General features: G+C 39.1%; 1 protein-coding gene across 7 annotated transcripts in view; it reads right to left on the reverse strand.

The window, feature by feature from the left end:
* Nucleotides 1-17,400, reverse strand: part of PTPRC (protein tyrosine phosphatase receptor type C) — a 122,528-nt gene that overhangs the window by 45,580 nt on the left and 59,548 nt on the right. For 6 of the 7 annotated variants that reach the window (XM_029231319.1, XM_029231322.1, XM_029231321.1 and 3 more), the window contains 6 exons: nt 13,297-13,440; nt 12,434-12,514; nt 11,236-11,265; nt 9,364-9,558; nt 8,024-8,152; nt 6,731-6,874 (listed from right to left, as the gene is read on the reverse strand). In XM_029231319.1, coding sequence (XP_029087152.1) covers nt 6,731-6,874; nt 8,024-8,152; nt 9,364-9,558; nt 11,236-11,265; nt 12,434-12,514; nt 13,297-13,440 — 723 coding nt within the window. The remainder of the gene's footprint in view (nt 1-6,730; nt 6,875-8,023; nt 8,153-9,363; nt 9,559-11,235; nt 11,266-12,433; nt 12,515-13,296; nt 13,441-17,400) is intronic. The other variant, XM_029231325.1, reaches the window with a different exon arrangement.

Raw genomic sequence — 17,400 nt, forward strand, 5'->3', positions numbered from 1 at the left:
CACTTCCAGTAACTAGTCATCAGAACTTGAGGTGAAGAATGTAATAAATGCTTAAATCAAAACTACAAGGTATAATTTATATGAAAACCTGCCCGTTTGGGGTATAGTTGGATGGGTTTTGACAAATATATGCATCGATATAACCACCATCGCAATCAGATATAAAACATTTCTATCCAACCAAGGAAGTTTTTCTGTGTCCCCTCCCAGTCCACCCAGTTCCCTTGCCCACCCCCAAACACCCTCTGTACTGCCTTCTATTACTATAGATTAAATTAATCTTTTCTTTCATTTCATATAGATAAAATCAAACGGTGGGTACATTTTTACGTCCAGCATATTGCACTTAACAGAATGTTCTGGAGATTCATTCATATTCATTCATTCACACTGTATGTGTCAGTAGTTAGTCCTTTTTATTTGTGAGTAGTATTCCATTCTAAGGATAGACCACATTTCACCTATTCATTCAACTGTTGATGGACATCTGGGTTGTTTCCAGGCTTTTGGCTACTATGAGTGAATCTACTATGGATATTTGTGCAGAAGCCTTTCTGTGGAAAGGACATGTCCTTTCTTCTTTGGTAAATACCTGGAGTGAAAGTGCTGAGTTATTACTTTGCCTTCTCACCAATAGTATTGTCAGTCTTTTTCATTTTAGCCATTTTAGTTGGTGTGTGATGGCATCAGCATCTGTTTGTTGTCTTAAGTTGCATTTCCCAGTTGACTAATGATATTGGGAAATTTTTTATGTGCTTATTGACCATTTGTGTATCTTTTCCTGTGAAGCATATGATCAAAATTCTTGTCCATTTTTAATTGAGTTACTTGATGTCTTATTTTGTATTTGGAAGAATTCTCTATATATTCTCCCAAAACTCTCTGTTGAAAAAATTAATTGTGGATATTTTTTCACAATGTATGAATTGTGAAAAATTTTTATTTCCTTAGTGACTTTATTCAAAGAGCAAGAATGTTTAATTTTTATGAAGTTTGATTTCTAAATGTTTTTCTTTTATGATTCTTGCTTTTTGTGTCCATCTAAGGAACCATTGCTTAAGCTAAACTAGCAAAGATTTTTCTAATGTCTTTGTCTAGACATTTTATAGTTTTAGATTTAGTGTTTAGCTTTGCAATCCATTTTGAGTTAATCTTTGTGTTTGTTGAGAGGTAAAGGCTGACGTATTTATTTTTTCTATAGGGATAACTAAAAGAAATCTAATAATGAAATAAATATCCAAATAAATAAATAACCAAAAAAAAATCCTTCCCTCCACTGAATTGCCTTTGCACTTTTATAAACAATAAAATATTTTTTTCCTGGGATTTCTATTTTGTCACAGTATACAAATTTTAGTATTTGTATCCAAAAAGCATTAAATTTTTGCTAGTTACATGAAGACATAGTATTTCTGTAGGTTCATTTATTTTCTAATGGCTTTGAGTTGTTTGGGGGGCTACTGGAGACATGGATTTAGGAAGCTGCCTGACTCTCAGCTAGCTATCCCTTCCACATGAAATTCAGAATCACTTTAGTACGTTCTGTCAAAAGTCCTGTAATAGTATAATTAATAAACAACTTCAGCCATGAGACAGATTTCAGGATCAATACAGAAAAGCCCACTGTATGTCCACACACTGGCAATGAACAATCTGAAAATGGAATTAAGAAAACACCACCATTATAAGCAGGAATAAATTTAAACCTAGGAGTGAATTTAACAAAAGAACTCTAAGACTTGCACACTGAGAACTACAAAACATTCTCCAAGAAAATTAAAGAATACCTAAATTAATGGAAAGACACCCCATATTCATGGACCAGAAAACTAACATTGTTAGGATGGCAACACTTCAAATAGATCTACAGATTTAACTCAACCTCTGTTAGAATCCTGGCTGGCTTCTTTGTAGAAATTGACAAGTTGATCTCAAAATTCATATGGAATTTCAAGGGACCTCAAATATCCCAAACAATCTTGAAGAAGAACAAAGTTGAAGGACTCACACTTTCTGGTTTCAAAACTTACACAAAGCAACACTAACCAACAGTGTGGTACTGGCATTAGATGTATAGATTAATGGAATGGAAGAGTCCAGAAATAAGCCCATCATTATTGTTAATTAATTTTGACAAGGATGAAAAGAACATTCAATGGGAAAAGAATAGTTTTTTCACTAAATTGTGCTAGGACATCAAAATAATGAAATTGGACCCTTACCTCAAATCATAAATGAATATTAACTCAAGTGGATTAATAGAGCTAATTTTTAGACTTAAAACTAAAAAATTCTTAGAAGAAAACATAGGGATAACTCTGCATAACCTTGGATTTGGCAACGAAATTTTAGTTGTGACATCAAAAACATGAGTAACAAAGGTAAAATTTAATAAATTGGACCTCATCAAAATTAAAAACTTATAAGCTTCAAAAGCTATCAAAAAATTAAAATGACAACCCAGAGAACTGGAGAAGATATTTGCAAGTCATATATCTGAATTGTGTCTAGAATATATAAAGAACTGTTACAACTCAGTGAAAAATAACCCAACTTTTAAGAATGGGCAAATAGTGATAAAAGATATACAAATGGCAAATAAACAGCTGAAGCTATGCTCAAGATCATTAGTCATTAATTCAAATCACAATGAGATACCACTTCACACCCACTGGAATGGCTAAAATAAAAAAGACAATAAGTGTTGGTGAAGATGTGAAGAAATAAGAACACATACGTTGTTGGTGGGAATGTAAAATGATGCAGCTACTTTGGAAAACTGATTGGCAGTTCTTCAAAATGCAAAACATAAAGTTGCCATATAACCCCCAAACTCCAATCCTAGGTATAAACACAAGAGAAACGAAGACATATATCTACACAAAACTTGTACACAAATGTTCATAGCAGCATTATCCGTAATAGTCAAAAAGTGGAAACAGCTTCACTGTCACTCAACTGATAAAGGGACAAACAAAACAAGGTACATTCATAAAATGGAATATTATTAGACAATAAAAAAACGGAAGTATTGATACGTTACAGCATGGATGCACCCTGAAAACAGTACACCAAGTGAAAGAAGCCAGACTTGCAAAAGACAACATATTATATGAAATGTCCATATTAGGCAAATCCATCAAAGCAGAAAGTAAATTGATAATTGCCTAGATATGGGAGCCGGAGGGAAATGGGGAGTGACTGTTAAAAGATACCAGCTTTTTGCTGTTGCTTGTTTTTTTGTAGGTTTTATTTTATTTTTATTTTTTTTTTTTTTGGTGTGAAGAAAATGCTTTAAAGTTGATTCAGGTGATGATTTACAACTCTAAATATATTAAAAACCACTGACTTCTATACTTTACATGGGTGAATCATACAGTAGGTGAACTAACAAAAGTTTGTGGGTTTGTTTTTTTTAAGAATGTGGCTTCTTTGGCAACGGTCTTGAAAAATTTCCCCTGTTGCCTGAATAAAATGCCATATAAAATGGTTATATTGCTATTTTCAAAGGCTGCAGGATTCCTGCATTACTGGAACAAACTCAATAATGGTGGGGATTTTAAGACCTTACTTTTTTACAGCATTTTTGAATTCACAGCAAAATTGAGGAGAAGGCACAGAGATATACACAGCATCCCCTCTTACCAACATCCTCCACTTGAGTGGTACTTATGTTACAATTTATGAACCTACACTGACACGTCATTATCACCTGAGTCCATAGTTTACATGAGGGTTCACTTGATGTTGTACATTCAATGGATTTGGACTAATATATTACATGACATGTATCCATTATTACGGTATCATACAGAGTACTTTCACTGACCTAAAATCCTCTGTGTTCTGCCATTTCATCCCTCCCTCCCTCCCTTACAACTCCTGGCAACCACTGATCTCTTTATTGTCTCCACAGTTTTGCCTTTTCCAGAATATCATATAGTGAAACCATATGGTATGTAGCCTTTTCAGACTGGCTTTGTTCACTTAGTGATGTGCATTTAAGGTTCCTCTATGTCTTTATAGCTCATTTCTTTTTAGTGCTAAATAATATTCCATTGTCTGGATGGACCACAGTTTATTTACCATTCACCTACTGAAGTACATCTTGGTTGCTTCCAAGTTTTGGCAATGATGAATAAAGCTGCTATAAACATCCATGTGCAGGTTTTTATGTGGACATGAGTTTTCATCTCCTTTGAGTAAATACCAAGGAGTGTGATGGCTGGATTGCATTGTAAGATGGTGTTTAGTTTTATAGAAACGCTCAAAATCTCTTCCAAAGTGACTGTACCATTTTGCATTCCTACCATCAATGAATGAGAATTCCTGTTGCTCCCCATCCTTGCCGACATTTGGTATTGTCAGTGTTCTAGATTCTGCCCATTCTAAAGGTGTACAGTGATATCTCATTGTTATTTTAATTTCCCCAATTACATGTGACGTGGAGCATCTTCTCATAGGCTTATTTGCCATCCATAGAACTTCTTCTGTAATTACATATTTTATAATGTACTAAAGGATCCACTTTGCTAACAGTTCATTTACTATTTACTATCTATGTTCATAGGAGAGACTGGCCTATAGTTGCCTCAGCTCTGCCCAAGTTTGGTATCCACATAACAGTAACCCTAGTCTATCCCCCACCCTAACAATAATCAAAATTAGTAGATAGATTTCCATGATTTCTATACTGTGGAACAGTTTGAATAGGATAGGAACTAACTGTAAACTTACCTTTCTGGTTTTTCTTTTTTAAAGGGCAGGTGAGGTAAGCAGACAGCGAGTGTGAAGAGATTAGAGAGGTATTAGACTATTATTTTATATACAACTCCAATTTTCTAATTCTTCCTAGGCAAATGTCCATAATTCCTATGTTCTAGAAAATTACCCATTTTATCTAACTTTTCATATTGGATGCAAGTTTCTTTATAATCTGTAAAATTTCTACCGTATTTTTAATTTCCTTTTTATAATGCATGGGGGAAGGTTGTTTTGCTAGAGGTCTAACTATTTTATTATTCTTTTCAAAACCAAGCCTTTAAATTGGTTAGTAAATTCCTGCAATTTTTGTTTGTTCCTTCTTTCAATAATCTGTACTCTAAACTTTGTTATTTTCTGCTTTCTCTGCTTTTGTTTTCTGGTTCTTTTCCAAGCACTCTCCAATGATTTTCATTCAATAGAGAGCAAAGTGATAAAAGTTCCCATAGGGCTTCCCTGGTGGCGCAGTGGTTGAGAGTCCGCCTGCCGATGCAGGCGACACGGGTTCGTGCCCCAGTCTGGGAAGATACCACATGTCGCGGAGCGGCTGGGTCCGTGAGCCATGGCCGCTGAGCCTGCGCATCCGGAGCCTGTTGCTCCGCAACGGGAGAGGCCACAGCGGTGAGAGGCCCGCGTACCACAAAAAAAAAAAAAAAGTTTCCATAAAATGTCACTTGATCTTACTTAAGGCTACAAATTCCTCCCCGCAGATATGTCTTTACTTTACTCAAGTCTGAATATCTTTGTTCCAAAAGGTAAATTTAAGCCATCTATATTTATAGTGACTTTTGATACTTTGACATGTTTCTGCTGTTTTACCTATTGTTTCCTGCTTAGCAGTCTCTCTCTCCCTCCCTTCCTGCCACGTTTTTCTTCTTCCTTCCCTTCCCCCTCCCCCTCTTTCTTCTTCTTCTCCTTCTCCTTCTCTCCCTCTCTCCCTCTCACAATCTCTCTCCCTCTTCTTCCTCATTCTTTTCCCTTCTTTCTCCTTTTCCTCCTTTAACATGAAGAATTTTTTTTTTTATTCCGTAACTTTCTTCTACTGCGGATAGGCAATGCCATCTATTTATCTGTCTTTCACGTTTTTAGTGGTTACTCAGAAGTTGTCTTATGCACAATTAACATAGTTTCCTAGCAGATTCTAAATTTAACTGGAATGTCTTTACTTCTACTACAGCGGTCCCCAGCCTTTTGAAACCAGAGACAAGTTTCGTGGGAGACAATTTTTCCACGGACTGGGGTTGGGGGGTTGGTTCAGGCAGTGATGGGAGCGATGGGGAGAGGCAGATGCAGCTTCACTTGCTCACCGGATGCTCACCTCCTGCTGTGCAGCCTGGTTCCTAACAGGCCGAGGACCAGTACCCAGGGGTTGGGGACCCCTGTTCCACTAAATACAACTGAAATTTTAGCACTTTTCACTTCCTTCTCCCCTCCATCTTCCAAATGCTATTACTTTCCAGAATTTTACTTTCCAGTTGTTATTAGTTATGATAGTCTGGTTATTATTTATACTGCTGACATTTTAGTAATAACAATTGTTATTTTGCCATCAACACTTAGCTTTACCATTGCGTTTTATTAGCTTCTTAAAGTGAGCTTCTGTGCTCATTTTACTCCTATCAGCGGCAGGATTTGATAGAGGGGGCAAAAGATGCAGGACACACCAAGAAGAGAATGCTGCTACAGGAAGAAAGGGGAAATAAAATGGAAAACACGTGAACAAGCATTTCACTTACCTCACAGTTTCGTTTCCACCCCGACCTCACAACAGCCTACAGTTTGCAAAAAACTTGATGAAGGTTTGGATTCGCTGTCATTTACTTCTAAATTCTTACTTTAAAACGGACACAAAGCCATTTTCTGAAACCCTTTCTCCAAATCTATAACATCTTTTTCTGTGATTCTCAACGAATCGTAAGAATATAAAAAGGAAAGAAATTTAACATATAAATGTAAGTGATATACTCACCTCTAAAATCTGTTTTAATAGTTGTATTTCGGCTAGTAAGAATCTTGTTATTATAAGATACTTCTGAACTACAAGTATAATTACTTTGGGGCTGAAGGTTGAACTTTTCAAATCTTCCACTTTCATTATATGGAGAAAAGTCATCTAAAAGAAATAAGTATTGCATATGAGTATATGAATACAATATATCACACTTAAATTTCATTTCGGTTTTATATCTATAATTAATATCTATTAGATTGAAAACCTATGCAAATGGTCAAAACAATAAGTAAAAGGACCTGATATCAGCTATAATGCTGCATGATTTTGCTACACTCAATTTTAAAGAAAACATTAAGACGTAGAACTGAATTTGAGAGTGTCTCTAATTTAGCTGATGAAATGAGGCCTTAGTTCATTGTTCTCTGTGCAGAAATTGAGATTGCCCTTGATATCGCCTTTACCTCGAAGATATCTTGTTTAATCATCAGACTGTCATATGTTTGTCCTTGCTTTCCTCACCCTGCTCGTGTCCGAGCTGAGCATCTTCCCCGTAACATGATGATTATAAGCAGTATCATACTCCATCCTTCGTGTGAGAGTGTGTGTGTCTTTGTTTGTCTGTCTGTCTTGCCAAATATGGCCTAGCAGATAGCTTTATGCCAAGGGGGGGAGATTTCATCCCAAAAAATTCAAATGAAAATAAATGAAAAGTTATTAAATCATTAAAAAGAAATGCTATCTCAATTATTCCCCCTTCCAGGAACTCAAATTCATATTCCTAGAAGCACTTACTATTCTTTCTCTACTTTCATTTTATCTAAGTCTTCTTGTAGTTGTTTATAAATGTGGTTGATGGAGGGCTGACAAAGAAAACTCTCGGAATCACGTGAAATTATGGTTGTTTTCCCTTTCATTCTAAGAGTATGTGTACCATAATTTTTCATAACTCTCTTCTCTGATAATATTTCCAACAATACCTCATGTATAGCAGTTGCCAAGAAAATTCTTATGAATTAACTGATATTGCTATTTCAAACATTATTTTTCAGGTGGAGTGTTTGTCTATTTTGTGAATTTGAGTTGTATAGAGAATACAATGATTTGATTCCAAACATATCATGGACTATGCGTGTGTGTGAGAGAGAGAGACAGAGAGAGAGAAAGAGAGAGAGTGAAAAAGAGAGAATGCAAGAAGGAAGGAAAGTAAGAAGGAAGGAAGGAAGAAGAAAGGAAGGAAGGATTAGATAATATCTAGAAAAACTTCCCACTATAGGAAAAAAACTCCTCTGATCAATGTTAAATTCTTACCACATTTAAATTTATATGTTATTTTCTTTTTATCACAAGTAAAATTTTTACTGATTTCCCAACATAAACAAAGAGAAGTATTTGCCTTTTCAGGTTCTACACACTCATTCAGCTGAAAATGTTTATGATCTGTTAAGAAAAAGATACAAAAATAGATGATTAATATTTCATAATGTGTGCCTTATGCTCAATTACAGTCATTGAAATTATATTCATGATACAGAATCTGGCAAGAATTTAGATTACTTTTGAAAAAAGTCTAATAACCCTCAGCATGTTGAATTTCTTGATTCTTTAGTTTATTCTTTTTTTTAACATCACACATATTGGTAGCATTTCACTTAGAATTTATGCTACTTTAAAAAAATGGAACCCAAGGAAACATCTAGATAAAATTGCATTTTTTGCACATTTTAAAAGACTCACTCCATTTTGTTTTCTTCTTTGTATCTTCAATTTTTCATTTACTCTTTGATTTTTTTCATTGCATGATCATTACACAGAGCATGGGGGCTTCACTCTGGGCAATGTATTGTCTTAAATTGTCATTTTCTGTTTTTAATTGATCATTTATTCCAGTAACATTTAGAGAAAAATGAATAAGTTAAAAGGCATTTTTTCAAAAACATCAGATATTTAACCTATTTAAATGTTAATAAGTCAATCAATGATCTTGAATTATTAAAAGATGTGAGAGATTCAACAAACTTACATAGTCCCTGAATCCCTTTTAGAAAATGCATTTTGTGAAGGTAGCTTCTCTGAAGTCAGCTTGGTACCATAGTCTCCTCTTTCCCAGCAGTAGCTTAGGTACTAAAAGCAGCTTGATCGCCTTAACATGACTATAACGCTCCCCTTTTTTTTTTTTTTTTTGGTGAAAGTACTTTTGTTCTTTCCACAAACATCAAATCTTTGACTTTGTGTTATTCCCCCAAGATATTCTAGACACACTTGTATTTAAAAGGATTTTTATATATATATATATATATATATATATACACACACACACACACACACACACACACACACACACATATATAATGACTTGAATTCAGTAGCGGAGAAAAAAGAAAGCTTGTAAATAACCACTCAGTGGGATAAATTAGATCCAATCGACGTGAAGCACTCTGTAAAAGAGGTGTAAGGAGGCAGGTAAGGCTTCTCTGAGGTTACCATTTTCACTGGGTCTGGAGAGCAGAAGTCCACACACTGGCCTCCTGCCGCCATCTTTCCCTCAGCCCTGTTCCCCTGCCTACTAACTCCTGTGACCAGTAGGACACGTCACACACAAAACTGCAGTGTTGCTGTAAATGCACGAACAGAAATAAACTGATATTTACCTGGTGGTACCTCTAATAAATATTCAAATGGAGGGTAACATGAAGGATGTGATATATTGATATTCTTCTTTTCACATTCCTGTAGGCCATGGAGATGCTTTTCATACACACCATTCGCTTCACTAAGTGTTGCATTATACGTTTCATTTTCCTTGCTATAAACGTAGTGCACAGAGATACCTACATATTTGTCTTCTGAAATAAAATAAAATAGTGAAGCTTATCTTTTATTTTTCAGAATGAATAAAGCTCTATTAAATACAAACTCCTTAATGTATATTTTTAAGAATATCCAATCTCCAACAAAAGAACCCCAGGAACATAAAAAAGAGAAGGGACAGATCAGTGCCTCCATGTTATTCTTTCGTGATTCCCTTTTCATCACTGTCCCATCAAAGACCTCAGCTTGTGAGTTTGTATTTGGATGATAATTGGATTAATGTCTGTCTTCCTAACTGGACTGTAAATTCCATGAGAGAAAAATCCCATCAATTTTGACCATCGCCATAAATCCAGACCCTTGTGTAAAACCTGTCATCAGAAAGGGCTCAAAAATGGTTGAATTACACAGAAATGAACAACGCATCTGACAAATTTCTTCTTCTTGCTCTATCATTTCCCTTGCTTTCTAAAGTGTAGTATTTGATTATCTCTTTCTCTCGATACGGGGAACATTAATTACTTAGGGAGCAGAGGCCTCGTTATTCCTCTACTTGTGTAAAATTATTGATAACAACTCCTCCTAAGCACTTTCTCTGAGTGTCATCTCACACTCTTCCCTTTATTTAAACAGACTCCATTGACTCGTAAAAATATCTTTTCAACACACATTCACTTATTCACTCATTTTTAGTACAAAAAAATTATGAAGCCTTTATTTTGCTTAAGACACTGTCCCAAGCACTAGGAATACAAATGATCCGCTTTTGGAACTATAGAATCTAACGTGCAGACAGGCACAGGCATGAACTACAGAAAACACCAGAATAAGATGATGCACAAAATAATACAGGGGTAAAGAGGCAGAGAAGTCTGTTCAGGTTGCAGGACCAGGAGGGGCCCTCCAGAGAGGTGAGTCAGTTTGCATTTAAAATATGAGCAGGACATAGAAAAATTGATGGGGGAGGGAGGTGGTAGATGAGGATGCATTCCAAGTGTAGAGGAAGAAGAACAGGGGTGAACACAGGGGCGGGAAGAAACATGTTTTAAGAAATTGAGCACTTCCACGTTACTTAAGTGAAAAGTGTAAGGAGGCAACAGTGCAAGAGGAACCTGGTCATCCAGATCATATTCATTAATCAAACATACAAAGGCTGATGTCTGCACTAAATATACAGAGAGCCACTGAAGGTCGGGACTCCAGCGGTGAGATTTAGAAACACGTGGAGGGACGAGCCCTGGCCACGAAGGACTCTGCTTCCACTGAGGACAGAGGAAGAAAATGGGAAAAGGATGGATACAAGCTGTTCTCAAGCATCTGCTTTGAGCCTAACCCTGGCGAGACAGAGAGACTTTTTCTTCTTGATGAGCCTTGAAGGTATTATTCACATTTCATATTTATCATTACACAGAATCCTCTCCCAACCGCTAAACAACCTTGCTATCATCCCACTTTACAAATACGCAAACTGAAGTTAAGTGGCTCCACCAAGGTTGCTTAGCTAGTAATTATCAATCCTAGTCCTCAAAACTAGGTCTGAATGTGACATCAAAGCTTCTTGCCCTGAAGGACCCTGGCTCTTAATAGTTGGAGCTAATCGTTGGTGAGAAGTTAGAGCCAGTGAGTTTAGCCTGCTGGGGGGTCTTGAAAGCTTGTAATAAATAAGGAAATCCCTAAAGTGATATATGTTGCCTCTAGGTAGACAAACTTACCACATGATGGCTTATGTGTAGTAGTAGGATCTGTAATAGAAAAAAAAGAAAATGCAAATTATTAAAATTGCATTTTAGAATATCTCTGCTCTAGTCATTCTGAGGAAGGGTGGTTTACAATGTTTCGTCTTCATAAACTATAGACTCTACTGAGTTAGGTTTAACAGATAATGCAGAGTTTGCAGTGCCTGTTCCCATGTTTGGATCTCAAAACTTCAGAGGTTGTAAACCAACAAGCTAGTTCTATAAAACGTTTTCATAAATTCTCCCAATAAACACAACTGTGATAATACAATATTAAGACTTTTGGGCACACATCTGATTATGTAATGGAGACGTGGTTGACTATTTACGCAGCCAGAAGTATTTTAAAAGTCTTCCTCCCCTTGATTAATCTCAAAATAGGTTTATATAATTATAATCCTTAGAAAGTTCAGTTTACTCCTTTGGTTATTAAAAAAAAATCAGAAAATAGGCAAGGGCTGCTTCATTGTCTGGTTTAACTTTTGTAAGCTCTTTGCCCATATACTAAATCCAGGGTAACACATCGTTCTGTCCACCAACTGAGAACTATCTTGTGTGAGCATATGTATTTAACTGAAGAATTGGATGGAAATGGGGTTTGTGGAAGCTAATAGATCTCTGCTAATCTGGTCTTTGAGATGGAGAACTTGCAGGGAGAATAGTGTCCTGGCGGGCTCTGAATGGCTGACCCATTGCAGACTCTACCACCTCCTGGACGTTCGTTCCCTGCATGGAGCCCCCCACTTCCATCTCCACATCCCACGTGTGTGTCTGGGGCTCTGCGATCACTCCTCTGCCACTGACCTCTTGGAACAGAGAGCTCCACTGAGAGAATTGTTCTTCTTCATACCAACACTGAAACCCACTCTTAGAAGTCCTAGTAGAGCTGGTAATTTCTACGAGTTTTCATAGAGTACACAACTTTTGGGGGATGCTACGACCATGATGTAAGAGGTTATCACAGTAACACCGGTCCTGATCTCATCGGCTGTTGCACTACAGAAACTGATCTGTGTTTTGGACTAACTGCCCTTCCACAGCCCTCAGGACTAGAACACTCAATTGAACTTCTCGAAGAAAGAGCCCAGGGTGGAGTCAACGGAAGACCCTTCAATGAGCATGTCCAAAGGACATGGTGGTGGTGCGACTGCATGACTGGGGGTCAGGTTGTCACCTGTTGTTGTGAGATCAGTTGTAGAGATAATGCCTTTTGCAGGGGTCGGAGAGGATGGTGTAGTGGACGCATTGAACACATCTGCAAGGAAATGAACAGAGGGTCACGGTTAATGAGTTTGTCATATCGAGGGTCGAGGGGAAAACTCTTTAGCAAAGATGATTTCTTAACTGAATCTTTGCTAGGGCTTCCTCCTCGTTTGAATTGACACTTGCTTGTTTTTAAAATAAGAAAGTGAGTCAAAGATTTGTCTACACGTGGCCCTTTAAGATGACTAACAGTGCAAACAATTGGAACTAGACATTGTATACGTTGAGAAGAAACTATTCATTCCTTAGTATAGTTCTGACATGTGCAGTCTCCCTCAAACTACCTCTCATCCTGTTACAGCTATCCTTATTTTAATTACTAACAAGGATACCCGTTACCCTTTTGTACTATTCAGTTCATACCAGACTTTTTACATATTCCGTCTTCCTATCAATCCTATGAAATGAGTATTATTATACCCATTTTTACAGAAAGAAAAATTGACACACAGAAAGTCTAAGTAACTTGTACTAAAGTCAACTAGAAAGTTGAAGAGGCTGTATTTGATCTCAGGGCTATAGGACATTAAAGTTTGTTATCTTTCTTCTTCACCATGAACTTTTATAATATAAATAATAAAATAAAATATGCCCATAGAAAGCTTACTGGTAAGGTTTTTTTTTTTTTTTACTAATTTAGTATCACTGTATGAAAATTTGTAAAACAGCAAAACCACAGTCATATTTGGTGTGAAATAAAAGAGGCGCATGACAGTTTTCAAGTTTCCATTTCATCATCCAGAACCTAAAACACCTAGAGCATCACGGTCAAACCTGAGGCATTGTCTTGGGTGGTCGAGTTGGAGATGTGTGGAGGTGAGGCAGCGGGACTGCTGTGTGCAGGGCTGAGAGTGGTTACTGGTGGGAAAGATGTGTCTGCAGGCAAGGTGCTCGGTGCAGTCCTCTCTCCTGGAGCCCCTGTAATCACAAAGACCATCAGCCTTCCTGCCCCACAAGGGCAGGGGCCACACAGCACACAGAGGCATGTTTATTAATAGAGGCTAAGGCCAGGGCTTTCCTAGTGGTGCAGGGGTTAAGAACCTGCCTGCCAAGGCAGGGGGCATGGGTTTGAACCCTGGTCCAGGAAGATCCCACATGCCACGGAGCAATGAAGCCCATGCACCACAACTACTGAGCCTGCACTCTAGAGCCCACGAGCTACAACTACTGAGCCCACATGCCACAACTACTGAAGCCCATGCACCACAACTACTGAGCCCATGCTCCACAACTACTGAGCCTGTGCTCTAGAGCCCGCGAGCCACAACTACTGAGGCCACATGCCACAACAACTGAGCCCACGTGCCACAACTACTGAGCCCACGTGCCACAACTACTGAAGCCCACGCACCTAGAGCCTGATCTCTGCAACAGAAGCCACTGCAATGAGAAGCCCACGCCCCGCAACGAAGTGTAGCCCCCCGTTCGCTGGCAACTAGAGAAAGCCCGCGCTCAGCAACGAAGACCCAAGGTAGCCAAAAATAAATTAAAAAAAAAATCACTTTAGAAGCTAAGGCCAGGCAGTAAACACTCAAGCACTCCTGCTACCTCACAACCTACGCGTCTACAAAATGGGATGAAAAATAACACGGCTTATGGGAGAGATGAGTTTAAGGGCAGACACCTCAGAACCTATGCAGCTTTGGCATCACAGCACACATTTTAAAAGTATCTGGGACCTCGGGAGAAAGCCTGGACTGCCCAGGGAGGCCAAGCCTCCTGGCGGGGGGCTGCCTTAGGCAATACTGAAAATGCACAGAGTGGGTGCCGCTGGCTGGCGCAGGGACCACAGAGATGGACGTGAGCTCTGAGGGCAAAAGGCTGCTGCGGTGAGGTTACCACAAGAGGAACTGCCGCCCGCCCCTGCCAAGCGCCGTGGGTGAGGTGCACCTCTCTGGGGAGAGGTGCTTCCTTCCGATTTTCTGAAAATAGAGCTGAAGGGGATCCCGCCTGTGCAGTTGCTGAACTGGGGGATTGTTTTCCTTCCAGCTGAAGGTCACCATACTACCTTCACTATGGAGGCTCCCCTCGCCAGGAAAAAGCAAACTGGTTTAGAGCCCAGGAACTTCCCATTATATTGACAGCATCCCCTTCGTTTCCAATTACAGATGAGCTAGTGGGTATAGAATCAAGGGTTGTCGCCGATAAAAGCCCACACTGTATTTGGTTAGGACTTTTCATTGTTAAGGTTCAAAGCACCCACCCCATGTCACATCTTTCCTCCCACGCACAGACACCACACCCAGAATCACAGCACAAGGGAGCAACGTGTATTCACTGGGTGCCAACTAGACGCCTAGCACTATGCTAGTGGTCCTGGCAGAAGCAAAAGAAATAGGGCTAGCTCCTAGTTGAGCTTTGTGTGGTTATTTCACTGTCACGATCCCTGGGGTCACCGGTTCAATGGTATGAGGTGGGTCTTGCATCTGCAGTCAGATGCTCAGTGTTTCAGCCGAGTGACACACGCATGCGCATCCCCCAGATGGCTCTGACGCGAGCCCTCAGGCACCCTCCAGTCACACACATCCATGCCACTAGGACCGAACATGCATCTGCTAAATTTTCAGTTGGGGTTCTCAGCTCAGTCTTCAAATACCACTGAACCCCAAATTTAGCTAAACCACGGAACAGGACGAATAGCTTAAACATCAGTTCTTCAGGTCGGGATCCTCCCACAGAACCAGGAGAAGAGGAGAAGATGCATTTTTTTAATCCTTTAAAAAAAAATGGTAGGCACACAACTGGCCCTCTGCAAACTTTGAAATCAGCTAGGCTTGGCTTTAGCCTTCCTCCACATTTTTTTTCTACTCCTCGCTTCACTAGCTCATTCTCTCTGCCCCTCCCCAAGGTCCCTGGTCCTCATGCCATGCTGAGGTCTCCCACCCTCACCCTCTGCACATCCCTGACCTTCCCTCTTCATAGGAAAACTACGTTCCCTGGTTTAGTAATCTCAGCGATGGCTTAGGAATGGCAATTACAATTTGAATGAGGTTAATTAATCCTAATAGATGTTTAATTAGTGTAATTAGCCACTGGGAGAGGAAGAAGTCCTTGATGGGGCAAAGCAGACTAAACTGTGTGACGACCAGCCTCCCATGTCAACCCTCCTTAGCTTTTTCCCAGATCCTTCCCATCCACAACTTCTGTGGATTTGCTAAAAGCTCCAGATCTTTTTACTGCTGTTCCCATGGCAGCCAGAGTGAGTGAAATGGGGCAGGGAGACGAGGGCAGCTCTTTCACCAGCTGTTTAAGCTTCCCGGATTGCCTGTCATGATTTTTATGCTGAAGGAGCAGTTTTAATACTTCAAAATAATAATTATTCTATCTGATACACTTGGCTTCCTCGTTGGAGCCATACTTAAAGCAAGGCCACTTCACTGCCAGGCTCCCCATTCATATCTTTAATTTTCAGGCTCTCAGGTCACTAAGTGTATACATGTGGCTGTGTGCATTTGCAACCTGAGAAACATGCTTGTTTTTTAGGGTAAAAAGGGGCACCGTGAACTGATTAGACACCAGTTTTGGAAAGACCAGGGAGAGGATATTTTGCAGTTTTTATAAATAGAGATGCTGAACTGAAAGAATCTTGATGTTTGAATGGAAAATATGAGCATCCATTTTTTTTTCATTCTTTTAAAACCGATGTATTTGTGGTTATAACTTCTCAGTGCCCTTTATTGATAATGTACACCATCTACTCTTCACTGTTTTGTTTAGGTAGGAGGTCTTTAAGGAAAGAACCTGTGCATATATTCTTTATTACTAGCAAGAAGTTTTCACTGCAGAATTATACTTGCCTAAAATATAAACAAACATATAAAGCCCTGACTAACCCCCTGAACAGGTCTTTCCTGTATTCTCATAGTTCTCATTCTTTATCAATTCATCACTAGTACAAGGACCTTTGTTAGGTGCCCTCTTGGAATAGGGGTGACTATGAAAGTTTGAAATTCCAAATCCATCCACCAGCAAATGCTACACGTGGAACAGTGGTTGGAGTCCCTCACTCCGTACTTAGACGGTGTTCATGTGCTCTTTGTATTTGCACAAGTCTGAAGGAGCCACAAACTGGACTTGACATTCCTGCCTAGAGCTGGGGTGAGTGCAGAGAGGCACCCGCGGGTCTGCGGGAGACGGCAGGTGAGGCGTCTGGGCTGGTTAACCTCTAAGGTAGGAAAGCGAGATCATTATATCAATATCTCCCCATGGCAGGCGAAAATTTTAAATACCAGGAAGTTATAAGGAGCAAACTGTTATTATAGTTTACCAAACTGTGAAATGGCCCAGTCTGTTCAAGTGCAAGTCTGCTCGTCTTTAAGTTCACCTGCCAGAAGCACCCGTGTGCTCGTTTACACATCTCGGAGCCTGTCTGGGTTGATGCAGCCATAGATGGCTCATGTTTCCAGGTGGCTTTTGTGACTTTCGGGTCACTATGAGCTTTTGGAATTCTCCATCAACTCCACAACTGAAAGTGAGGGCATTTCTCTGTAGGCAGAATAAGCAAAGAATCCCCCAATATACAAGAATCTCTTACACGAGGAAAAGACCAGAAAAATGTGCGAGAGATGTGAGAGACAATGGCCAAATAGTATATGCAAGGATGCTCATTATTATGAAAAAAGTTTAATGTAAATCAAAGCATAAATCAAAATGAAAAGTGTTTATCATACTGACAGAGTTTTAAAAGATTGATAATAGCTAGTATCAGAAGTGATATGAGAAAACGCACACTCACAGAATTATATGTTGAGAGTCTGGAAGATAAGACAACTTTTTAAGGAACAGTGTTTGGGGAGAGTGTATTTTCATTGTGTGTGTGTGTGTGTGTGTGTGTGTGTGTGTGTGTGTGTGTAATGCTTCTATAATGCTGTTTTGCAA

This window comes from Monodon monoceros, unplaced genomic scaffold (assembly GCF_005190385.1).
Source record: "Monodon monoceros isolate NGI ecotype Baffin Bay Population unplaced genomic scaffold, NGI_Narwhal_1 Super_Scaffold_18, whole genome shotgun sequence".
NCBI lineage: Eukaryota > Metazoa > Chordata > Mammalia > Artiodactyla > Monodontidae > Monodon > Monodon monoceros.